A 13,247-nucleotide genomic window follows, 5' to 3' on the forward strand; every position below is an offset into this window, starting at 1 on the left:
CGATAGATAGATATACGGAAATGGATAGATAGGAATAGTATGAGATAGTATAAGATAGATAGATAATCAGATTAATTTACTCGATAGATAGATGGATAGAATTTTTTTTAGATAGAAATTAGATTAAGATAGAAATTAGAATTAGATATATAGAATAGATAGATAGATAGACTAGATAGATAGACTAGATAGATTAGATAGATAGATAGTATAGATCGATAGATATGATATACGGATGATAGATAGATAGATGATACGATGAGATAGATAGATATACAGATAATTAATCGATAGATAGATGGTAGATAGATAGATAGTTATATAATATATATATAGTATATAGTAGATATAGATACTGATAGATGAGGTAGATAGATAGATAGATAGATAGATAAATATATATATATATATAGATTAGGATAGATAGAATAGATCAGTATAGAGTAGTATAGAGATGATAGATATATGGATGATAGACAGAATTGATGGATAGATAGATAGATAGATAGATAGAGTAGATAGTGATACGATAGATAGATTAGATAGATAGATAGAATAGATAAGTAGTATAGATACGATAGATAGATAGATTAGATAGATAGATAGTATAGATAGAATAGATAGGATAGATTATGATAGATAGATAGATAGATAGATAGATAAGATAGATAGAATAATAGATAGATAGATAGATAGATAGTATAGTATTAATAGATAGATAGATAAGATTAGATAGATAGATAGATAGAGTAGATACGATAGATAAATAAGATAGAGTAGATGTAATTAGTCCGATAGAATGATAGGAATAGATAGATAGATAGATATGATTAGATAGATAGATAGATAGATTAGATAATAATATGATGATAGATTAGATAGATAGACGACACGATAGATAGATAGATAGATTATACGGATTGATAGATAGATAGACTGGAGTAGATAGATATGATTAGATAGATAGATAGATAGATAGGTAGGTAGGTAGGTAGTAGGTAGGTAGGTAGGTAGGTAGTTTAGGTAGATAGATAGATGATAGGATAGATAGATAGATAGATAGATAGGATAGATTAGATAGATAGATAGATAGATAGATAGATAGATAGATAGATAGATAGATAATAAGATTTAGATAGAGTAGATTAGATGAGATAGATAGATAGATAGATAGATAGATAGATAAATAGATAATTAATCGATAGTAGCAATGGATAGACTAGATAGAGTAGATAGATAATTAATCAATAGATAGATGGCATAGATAGATAGATAGATAGATAATTAGATAATCTAATGCAAGTAGATAGTATGGATTAGATAGATAGATAGATAGATAATAATATGATAGATAGATAGAATAGATAGATAGATAGATAATAGATAAATTAATCAGAGAGATAGATGCGATGGATAGATTAGATAGAAATAGTATAGATGGAGATAGATAGATGAGATAGATAGATAGATAGATAGATAGTAGATAGATAGATAGATAGAGTAGTGATAGATAGATAGCGATAGATAGAATAGGAAGATAGATAGAATGGATAGATAGATAGATAGATATGATAGATATATAGGTAGGTATGTAGATAGAATATGATATAGATAGATAGATAGATAGAGATGATTAATGATAGATAGATCGGATAGATAGATAGAGTAGATAGATAGATAGTATAGAGTAGATAGATAGATAGATAGATAGATATGATAGATAGATAGATAGATATATAGGTAGGTATGTAGATAGATATGGCTTCCTGGCGTTGCTAATCAGCCGCACGGTGGCCGCTGGGCCGATATAGGCGCGGCAATCGGCGATGCAACGTCAGCAGGCTCGTGTGCCTCCTACATTCTCTCTCCGGCGCGGCGCTATAATGAGACTCTCGTGTTGCATCCTAAACCTCAAACACCTCCAATACTATCCGTGAAGAGTCTCTACTCGAGCGCCGCGCGCGTGTTCGTGTGTCGTCGTCTCATTAATATGTCGTATTCCAGTTCATTAACCGCCGCCTGCGCACGATCTCTTTGCAGACGTCGGAGGCGAAAAAAACGACGCGATGACGTCATCCTGCCACGGAGCCGGGCCGACGTTGCCAACGCGCCAACTCGACCCTGTACAAAGCGAAGTCTTCCCTGCCGGATGTGTGCGGCAGTGAAATGGAGGTAAGGTGGCGTTTGAAGCATTTTGCGAGACGTCCGCGCGCGGCGCGTGACAGCGACTGAGATGTCTCACCCCATAGCAGCATTTTTTTTTTGTTATAGAAAACTGCTCATGTGGCAGAATCTCCGAGAGCGTATTATATGATATATATACTTATAATCATATATATATATCACTGATTCCGCTAGAGACGGGAAGACGCGTAAATGTCTGCCTCAGACGAACTCAGAACGGCGGAGATGCTTGTGTGCCGATATACATTGCCCCAGGAGTCCGCTTCAACAGTCTAGTACAGCCTATTAATTATATCAGAAACCGTGTAGCACGGAAAGCCACATGTCGGTATCGTGTGGACGGTGGGAGTTGCAGATTATATTTACCCCGCTGTATCACGTGATACCGTCCGCAGATTTCCGTTGCGCCATCTATTACACAATAAACGATGCCATCGCAGCGTAGCGGAAGCGGTTTGGATAACTTGGGTGTTCTTGGCTGGTCGCCGCTAACCGGTTCCAATATATCTGGTCAAAACGGCTTCAACTTCATTATTAGAACGTAACGCGCTGGCGGCTGAATGGAAAGCATTTCGACGTTTGTCATTGGTACGATAAAGTACTCATCCGTCATACGCCATGTTGGTATAGCGATAATTGTCTTTGAAGTCCTAAGTGATTTCACATCCAAGTTATTTCTTATTATTGTCGCCCACAATCACAGTGCAATTCGATTTCTAGATGTGTGTGTAAGAAACGGCGATTTTTGTTTCGATATTCACAGAATGGCTGTCTGTCGCGCGCACCCTGGTCGCGGATCCTCCAGGGAACCGCGATTAGCCGCCAGACTGACATGCGGCGCTGGCCTCATGCAGGAGTAGCTGGGCGACCGTGAATACATGCGAAATCGTTAATTAAAAAAAAGCGGCACACTGTCGTTCGCTAAAACTTATCGAATTCCACGGCGACAAAGCTTCACCATAGTCGATATTCACTGTATGACGTTTCGCGAGTGATAAGCTCAACAATTAACAAAGACAACCGTACCGAAAGCCCATCAATACCTAAAAATGCTATCATCGATCCAAACACGAATATATCCATTCGGCTATTTATTTTACGCCGCACCAATCTGGTATTCGCTTGCCAACACTGCCACACACCGGCGCGTCGTACCTAACTAGATGAGATCTTCGTTTGATTATTGTCTCGCCCGTTATGCGTTCGTGATGAAACGCAAGGTTGATGATGCAATCAGCCACCCTCGTTCATTGTTTGCCTCAGCGGTTATGATGCAGCCAGCGGGCTTGGCATGTCTGCGTCAAACCGTATATGATTCAGACGTGTATACGGACCGCAGCGGCTGATTTGAATTATTCGCTCTCCGCAGTGAGGCATAGCGAGGAGGCGTATAATATGAGTACAGAGTACAACGGCCCGTAGTAATGAGCTATAACGACGCAGCTGACGCCTTATGATTATCTGCAGCCTCGCCGCTCCACGCGATCATTTCCTGATTGCTTGCTCATCATGAGCTCTGCAATATCTAGTCTATCCGATAAATATCTATATCTATAAAGGGAGAAGCGACGCCCTTACAGCGCGTATACTAATTGCCGCTGTCCCGGTGACAATTAAGGCATATGTTGACTGCGCCGTTACTCAAGTTAATTACGAAGTGCGAGTAAACCTATAACAATTGTACGGTCTTCGTTATATATTGCTATGTTAAGGCTTATCACGATATTGCGTTAGAACAATTATTACAGTTCGCATATTCAGCAATTAATGAGCGCAGAATACTATCTATATAAACTATTCGTAATAGTAATTGAATAGTAATGTAATTGCAATATAATCTATGTAGATAATCTATATCAGTAAGAAAGTAATAGTAATCAATGTAATCAGTAATATCAGTGAATGGGTAATGGTAATGATTCATAGTAATGGTAATGGTAATCGTAATAGAAGAGTAATGGTAAATTCAGTCTCTATCAGTTAAATAGTGATGTAGTAATTGAGTAATTGTCCAAAGTAAATAAGAGGAATAGCGTAACTCAGTCATATAGGTATGTTGTAATATAAAAGCTAGCCACAATGAGTGAATGAAACACGCTGCGTTTAAATCCTCGCTGTAATACAGTACCGATATTAATACTAGTTTGTATCAGTAGCTAATATTATGCAGTAATTAATTTGATAGTATTGTGAGCTTTTGATCTCAACAGGGAGCTTGCTGATCTCAAAAGATACAATTACACACAGACGCAATGGTCAGAGGGAAGAGAGAGAGAGAGAGAGAGAGAGAGAGAGAGAGAGAGAGAGGGGAGAGAGAGAGATAGATAGATAGAGAGAGAGAGAGAGAGAGAGAGAGAGATGAGAGAGAGAGAGAGAGATGAGAGAGAAGAGAGAGAGAGGGAGGAGAGAGAAAGAGTGAGAGAGAGAGAGAGAGAGAGAGAGAGAGAGAGAGAGAGAGAGAGAGAAAGCAGCAGCGAATTAATCTCGACCTTCCGAAGGAAATCTGTAGGCGCTCATGTGGCGTTTCCTTATTAGAAACCTCTATAACAACAGGTAATATATACTTTCTTTCAGCTGCCCGTGAGGTCGGTTTTCATCGACGGCAGACCAAGTAGAAACTACATCTGGCGAGCTTCCAGCATCGAGATTGATCAGAGCAACACGCATCCAAGCGTGCTCAACGGCCTCGATAGCGACGGCGATGAGGACTGCGAAGAGGACTGCGAGGCGGAGGGCGAGGAGGAGGGCGAGGAGGAGCGGGAGGAGGGCGGGGAGTATCTACGAGGGGCGGTCACCGACGAGGAGGCTGAGCCTGCAGACAGCACGCATCTTCTCGATCACCCCGACCGCGCGATACCTGGATCGCTCAGCGGGTCGCTAGGTCGGCCGAGGAACCGAGTGAAGCTGGGGACCTCGGCGCTGAAGCCCCACCACGACTCCGGTTTCCCGGAGACGAGCAACAGCGAGGAGAGTCAGGAGGGGCAGGCGGGCGGCGGCCAGGAGGCCGGCGGGCAGCAGCCTCACAACGACGGCCGAGTGTCGAACAGAAACAGTCGGGCATCGTCGAGCAGCTGCGTGTGCAACAACAACGTGGAGTGTAGCTGCGGCGCCGGAGCGCCCAGCCACTACTCCACCTGCTCGAGTGGCGCGTCGACGCTCATGGCGCCCCCTGGCAACACGAACAACAATTCGACGATGCGCTCGCACGACAACTCGACGATGAGGTCGTGCGACTCCAACGTGAGGTCGATGGCGTCCGTGCCGCTATCCGTGAAGTCCCGAGCAGAGCTGCTAGACTCGCTGCAGCTGGACTCTGTCGGTAACAGAACTCACGACGACAACAGTGACGGCGATTACTCGCTCGTGCAGCGCCCTCTGGAGAACGTGCCGGAGGGCGAGTGCTTGGGCTTTGCGAGCGAATCGAACCGAGAGCCGATGCGACCTCGGCGGAGGTCGCGGTCAAGGTCGCCCGGAGGTCGGAAGAGTCGGGGCTCGCGTGGCAGCACGCGCGCACGCAATGCCGGCAAGCTTCCGGCGAACAGCTTCAAATCTGGTCACCATGACATCCCGCGACGCATGCCGGCCGAAGCGCCTGCAGCGTCACCTGGCGTCAATTACAAACGGTTGCATCCGGGACAGGAGTTAGTCGGGCTCGATTTGGACAGTGCGAATGACGTTAATAAATGTCCCGTAAACTATGAGCCCCACGGCGATGTTTTCGTGGGCACGGATCCATCTTTACCGGACTTTGCTGCTACGTCGGATCCTCTGTATGCAGAGTATGGACCCTTTCAGCAGGCGACGTCCAGCAGTGATGAACCGATCAGTAACCGGTCTAGTCGAGTCTACATATAGTGATGCAGATTTAGTAGGCGCACTGGTAGGTAACGCACGAGAGTAAGCATGGAGAGAGAATCGCATCGTGTTATTCGTAAATAGAATAGAAACAACTGTGAGGTTATTTTGTCAAAGTTTCCATATTTTTGTAAAAAAGGACTAGTGTGAAATTCCAGAGATATATTGAATCAAGAATCCATAATAGAAAATCTTAGATTGCATGTTTTCGCAAACAATGCTGCTGATACGAATTAAATTTTTATAATGTGTGATATTTTATTCGGATTCCCGTATACGCGAGGGACAAAGAGAAACGTCTAGAAGTAATTAGGATGCAATTCACGCATTCCCACTAATGTTTATTATTTAATAAAGGCCGGGTAATCAGGTTACTCATAGAATTTTGAAAATCTCTCAACCAAAATCATGCAAAAATCAATTCTCCTGCGTAAGAAAACTTTCATGTCCAGGTTTTACTATGTGTAACTACTAACGTCATTTGCTTTGTGTCTGGTCAGGAGCGACATTTCTGACGGAACCGTAGTTCTTTACATTAAATTAACATAAATCCTTGAAATGAAACATTAACTTAAATCTGATTTAATCCCGTAATAGATTTCCACTAATTCTACATAAAATTGGACGTGCTGAATTGAAGCGTTTCCGTCGAACCTTTGTGAGTTATTTCGCTTAGTTCTGAGTGATCAATTCGATCGTCATTAAAATTCCAGGATATATTCTGCTTTAATGCACGACAACGTTGTAGGGACGTTTCACTGATTGAACGTGTCACACAATTGGGCTTTTGTTCGCTAACACTTTGCAATTTATAACCGCAGCAATAATGTTTAGCAATAGCGAGAGTGAAGTGTAATTTAATGAACGTTGCTGCACGCACCTCATCAACGATTTTAAAGTGATTACGTCACCGTAAATAGTAAAAGTAAAAAAAATCATGTCCACTTTTTCACAAAATGTAAGTGATTCTGTTCACCTTTAATGGTTAAATTGCTGCATTATACTTCCTATTTTCTTATTCCGTTCGATGTGAACAAACACTCGTGACTCACACATAGCCCATATAGTAAGCATTTAATGTCGTGATCAATATATCAAATTGGCCAGTTTTTTTATATTTTTAACTAGTTGAGAAACAATCTTATCAGGCAAAAATTTGAGGATACATTTAGTCCCGTTCCTACTTACTTTTCATGTAAATAATTGCAACAAAATTTTTAATATACACCATTATGATAGAAAATTCGTGACGTATAATCAATTTATAAGAATGAATGATGTCCGCGAGATATTCGGCAAGTCCATACTAATCAGCATCATAATAATTTTATGTATATCGAAGCATCAAAGTTTATATTAGACGATCTAAATATTTATTGCTCTCAACGTGAAAAATTCCCCGACATTAAAACTTGCCCGCCTAAGCAGGGTGACAACTTTTACAGGCCTCTGTGAAAGCCCCGCAGGCAATGTACTAAGCAGGGCTGTTGTATATCCAGTTATATTGGTATACCCTATCTCCCTACTTTTCCAAAAAATCAAATCGTGGTCGAAACCATGATGCTGGCCGTCATAATGCGAGGCACAGAAAACTGTGTTGTGTAAAAATGAGCCTGCTTAGAAAGAATACACACCATCCATTATGAGTCATTGTTGCCATGTTTATACACCGCTAAAGCGATAATAGATATATATGCTGATGTCGACGAATTTAGTCCTGCTACGACTACATAAATATATATGGTAAATCATTACTATTTACATAGGATAAGGATTATTGAAAGCAGCATGCGTTATCGCATTTGCCCGCAGCAGTTTTCTAAATAGTCGCCAGCCAGAATGGGTGCTTTATTCTGCATTGTCACTGTTTATAGAGAGCTTCGATACCATTACTTAAACAGAAATAATTAAACGTGGTAAACTGCGGAAACAACCAACGTCTTCACATGTTAACAACATAATGACGGTTGTTAGCCATGATTTGCCTTATTACAATAAATGGCGTTTAACACGCCCGCGAGAGCAGGCCTACTTGTTCACCAATTCACACCCAGCTGCTCTCGCTACTGTAATTCTAGTTGAGAGCCACGTGAAGGGCTTACGAACACGACTCTTGATTTAAACTAACCTCATCCAGCAAACCGGATTCAGTTCAGCTCATTTACAATTATTATGTTTCTCACCAGCTGCCTGGTTTCCCACCAAAGTGGGGTTTTTCGAGATAAACTAACGCGCTTGATAAACGCGATTGAATAACGCGCGGCATTATACACGAAACACACAGCGCGCGCACACACACACACGCACGCACGCACACATACACACGCGCGCGCGCGCGCGTACACACACACGAGCGCGCGCGCACACACACACACACACACATGCGCGCGCGCACACACACACACACACACACACACGCGCGCGCGCACACACACACGCACACACGCATGCAAAAATACTTCCCGCAAAAACCGTAACTCTTCTAGCGGAACTGCCGGCTGTTTACATGGGTGAGCCAACAATCGAGTGCATTGTTTTTGTTTAATTGCTTGTTCATTAGTTGTTTTTTGCTTAATTATAATTAGTTGTAAATTGCTTTGATGTGAACGCTAAAAAACGCAATTTAGACCAAGAAACGATCCTTTCTAGAAAAGAAATCAATATCAGTAAGGTTTAGGAACACTAGCTAATAAAATCAACAAGAACCCCCAATAAAACCCGCTTAAGGGTCCTTGTCATATTTACGACCTTTTGGGCTTTGTCTTTTCAGACGACATCTACTAACATGCAACAGGCCAGTAGGATCTGAACGCAATGAACTCCAAGCGGCACATCGTGTGGGCTGTCCTCTCTTGCCCTGCATGGGCATGCAGTAAACTTGTAGCGCTGTTTGGTGGCAAAGAAACGAGCGAGAGAAACATTTCGTCATTCTACGGTGTCTAGCAACAATGCATCGGTTACCCCAATGGTTCCTTTTAGGAAACTACCGCGAATTTCCGATCTTGAAGTATTACAATATTGATCAACAGTTTGGAATTATTGCCTACTATACGTTTAAACAGACCACACAGAACAGCGCCCGGCATATTAAAAGTCGGCATATTATTCATTTTCAGATTGTACAGTATGATGATGTTATGTGAAATAAGGAAGGTGGCAACACCTGTGGTATAGGAATCTAACGAGCCCCATTTAGAGCGCTTCCACAACCTTCACGAGTTTCGCCCTGCAGCTATAATTGTTACCAGTATGGCAGTATCAGTTCATTCGCTCGTAGTCTCTGCGACTAACATTTCACTTACCACCCGCTTTAAATTGATGGGAACTGATTAGCTGCTGCCACCTGTTGGAAAGAAGATATCACATGTATCTAGAGCTAGATTGGACCCCGGCTGTGGTCACAATAGCCTGTGTGCCACATCAACCGCATGACTCTTGATGTAGCTATGGGGAGTCGTGGTGTCTGTAATCGATATCAGCTGCTGATAACTAAATGGTAAATATTGAAATCTTCTGCTGACTGGAAGCCTGATATGGCTGCGAGACTAAAACAGTCTTGTGTGACATGACCGTTCCTTAGAGCTAGCAGCTGCGTGAAACTAACCGCGTCATCAGCTACAGTTTAATAGTCAACTTTTCCGACTGCATATGATTCGGAGTGTCAAAATATAGTGTCATGACATGATCACTGTTTTACCGCCTGAGCACATTCAAGAAGTACATAAAATAAAAAGAATATGCGACAATTAGCGTAAAAATTGTATGGAAAAGTTGAAAACTACCTTTAAATAGGATTATATGATTAGAAAAAACTCCCCTGTCTCTAATAGAAATTTCAACGTTATTTAAAACAATTTTACGCAAATTTGTGCAGATTCTCTAAATCTATGGTCCAGTCTTAGACTGTGTAACTTCTATTTGACCACAACGGTATGGAATCAGTACAAGGGTATGCAATCAGACTGGAACGGCCATAGAAGGCGCGAACAGACGTCTTCCATGCTACATCTCTAACAACATCCATACCACACTACACACACACACGCACACACGCATGCAAAAATACTTCCCGCAAAAACCGTAACTCTTCTAGCGGAACTGCCGGCTGTTTACATGGGTGAGCCAACAATCGAGTGCATTGTTTTTGTTTAATTGCTTGTTCATTAGTTGTTTTTTGCTTAATTATAATTAGTTGTAAATTGCTTTGATGTGAACGCTAAAAAACGCAATTTAGACCAAGAAACGATCCTTTCTAGAAAAGAAATCAATATCAGTAAGGTTTAGGAACACTAGCTAATAAAATCAACAAGAACCCCCAATAAAACCCGCTTAAGGGTCCTTGTCATATTTACGACCTTTTGGGCTTTGTCTTTTCAGACGATATCTACTAACATGCAACAGGCCAGTAGGATCTGAACGCAATGAACTCCAAGCGGCACATCGTGTGGGCTGTCCTCTCTTGCCCTGCATGGGCATGCAGTAAACTTGTAGCGCTGTTTGGTGGCAAAGAAACGAGCGAGAGAAACATGTCGACATTCTACGGTGTCTAGCAACAATGCATCGGTTACCCCAATGGTTCCTTTTTGGAAACTACCGCGAATTTCCGATTTTGAAGTATTCCAATATTGATCAACAGTTTGGAATTATTGCCTACTATAGGTTTAAACAGACCACACAGAACAGCGCCCGGCATATTAAAAGTCGGCATATTATTCATTTTCAGAGTGTACAGTATGATGATGTTATGTGAAATAAGGAAGGTGGCAACACCTGTGGTATAGGAATCTAACGAACCCCATTTAGAGCGCTTCCACAACCTTCACGAGTTTCGCCCTGCAGCTATATTTGTTACCAGTATGGCAGTATCAGTTCATTCGCTCGTAGTCTCTGTGACTAACATTTCACTTCCCACCCGCGTTAAATTGATGGGAACTGATTAGCTGCTGCCACCTGTTGGAAAGAAGATATCACATGTATCTAGAGCTAGATTGGACCCCGGCTGTGGTCACAATAGCCTGTGTGCCACATCAACCGCATGACTCTTGATGTAGCTATGGGGAGTCGTGGTGTCTGTAATCGATATCAGCTGCTGATAACTAAATGGTAAATATTGAAATCTTCTGCTGACTGGAAGCCTGATATGGCTGCGAGACTAAAACAGTCTTGTGTGACATGACCGTTCCTTAGAGCTAGCAGCTGCGTGAAACTAACCGCGTCATCAGCTACAGTTTAATAGTCAACTTTTCCGACTGCATATGATTCGGAGTGTCAAAATATAGTGTCATGACATGATCACTGTTTTACCGCCTGAGCACATTCAAGAAGTATATAAAATAAAAAGAATATGCGACAATTAGCGTAAAAATTGTATGGAAAAGTTGAAAACTACCTTTAAATAGGATTATATGATTGGAAAATATCCCCTGTCTCTAATAGAAATTTCAACGTTATTTAAAACAATTTTACGCGAATTTGTGCAGATTCTCTAAATCTATGGTCCAGTCGTAGACTGTGTAACTTCTATTTGACCACAACGGTATGGAATCAGTACAAGGGTATGCAATCAGACTGGAACGGCCATAGAAGGCGCGAACAGACGTCTTCCATGCTACATCTCTAACAACATCCATACCACACTCAAATGCGAGCTCGTAAAAGCCACGTTCTGACAATACAAATTTTGCCGTATTTAACACTGAACAGTAGCCGACTGCAAAACCAAACGTGAAAAACTCCCAGTTAACCGCCTAGTTACGGCAACGTTCCTGTAATTAAAAAATACTCCTCCATCTTTGCCATGCTACCGTCATGACCTTGTTTCAGTGATTGCACGTATGTTAGTAGTTGGTTTCAGCTATCGACACCATGCAATCGGCCAATTTAAATGTCGTACTATTACTACTTATAGTGAGAGTAGTGAAAAAACACTTGTAATAAATTTCCCAGCAAACGTTGCCAACCCCGTGAACTCCTTATAATTGCGGAAATAACACTAAATCTATGAGACCGCAGTCAGTATTGTATACAGGCATGGGGATGCGACAGTAGTTATCCGGTGACTGGCCACAGATGAGTAATTAAGGGCCAGGTTTATGTCAAGTATTCTTAGCACAGATTGTCGTTGTTACATTACAGAATCCCAGATAGACGTATATGCCACACCGGTTTTTAATAAAGATCCACGGCTTCATCTGTGATACTGCCGATAAAACACAAACCGTCACCATAGTAACTAGCAAACTACATCACCTCCATGCTTAGAACACACACGTATGCCCTTTTAGTTATTTGTTTTTATTAGGATACATTCGTTCTAAACAGTATTATCATGTTTCTCCCACATATCCCAACTGTACTCTGCTGCGTGTCAGAGATAATATACACCCTACATGCCAACAACATTCATCCATCACAGATTTCTACCTACAGCCTGGTCTATGAGGTGCCAATCACCACACTACATGGGAAATAGATGAAACACATCAGACACAATATATTTATCCTTGTATATACTAACTAGTACAGTATATAATATATTGCTATTTGTTAATTGTACAGATCGATTTTGTAGTTTGATGTATTTTTATTGAGTGCAACGGATGGATAGACTGGAAGTAAATTGGTGCAAATAAAAGAAACCACACAGTAATAGTTCCTGTTTGCTATTTATTTGAAATGTTGTTTTCAGCGACCGTCCCCACATTTACAGCAAACAAATTACAAACAGAACAAAAAAGCATTCGAAAACAGGATGACGTATAAGTGAGAAAATATAGTGATCTTGTCCTATGTAGTCACTTTCAGAGAAGGGCACAACATTAACCATTCGTGGTGCACTGGGTGTATATTTATTTTAATGTTAAATGGCAAAGTATGATTTTTAAGCCAATCGCTCATTATATGCACCCAATGTTCAGTTTAAGCTGACAATCATTAATTTGCTTACCCTAATTTACTGAATCCCAATAGCAATGGCCACTGGTCATAGCTACTACCAATGATCAACACAATACAACAAGTACAGACCTTTCTAGAACCATCTTAGGAAATATGTTATTGTACTATTTATGCATGTTACATAATGATATACCGCAAGTGGCATTACCTTTGTTTCCCCACCAATGACGCTTCAAGCATGGAAAAATTCTCAGCCAAAACATATAAACCTATCTTTAAAAAAAACTACCAAGTGTTACATGCCAACAGCG

General features: G+C 41.3%; 1 protein-coding gene across 1 annotated transcript in view; it reads left to right on the forward strand.

The window, feature by feature from the left end:
- LOC106806211 overlaps positions 1-9,785 on the forward strand; it is a 17,931-nt gene extending 8,146 nt beyond the window's left edge. Inside the window, exons 2-3 of the mRNA XM_014808085.1 lie at positions 4,759-6,064; positions 8,810-9,785. Of these exons, the coding sequence (XP_014663571.1) occupies positions 4,759-6,039 (1,281 nt within the window). The 3' untranslated portion in view covers positions 6,040-6,064; positions 8,810-9,785. The remainder of the gene's footprint in view (positions 1-4,758; positions 6,065-8,809) is intronic.
- The last annotated feature ends 3,462 nt before the right edge of the window (positions 9,786-13,247 follow it).

Source organism: Priapulus caudatus, unplaced genomic scaffold (genome assembly GCF_000485595.1).
Source record: "Priapulus caudatus unplaced genomic scaffold, Priapulus_caudatus-5.0.1 Scaffold148, whole genome shotgun sequence".
NCBI classification, from domain to species: domain Eukaryota; kingdom Metazoa; phylum Priapulida; class Priapulimorpha; order Priapulimorphida; family Priapulidae; genus Priapulus; species Priapulus caudatus.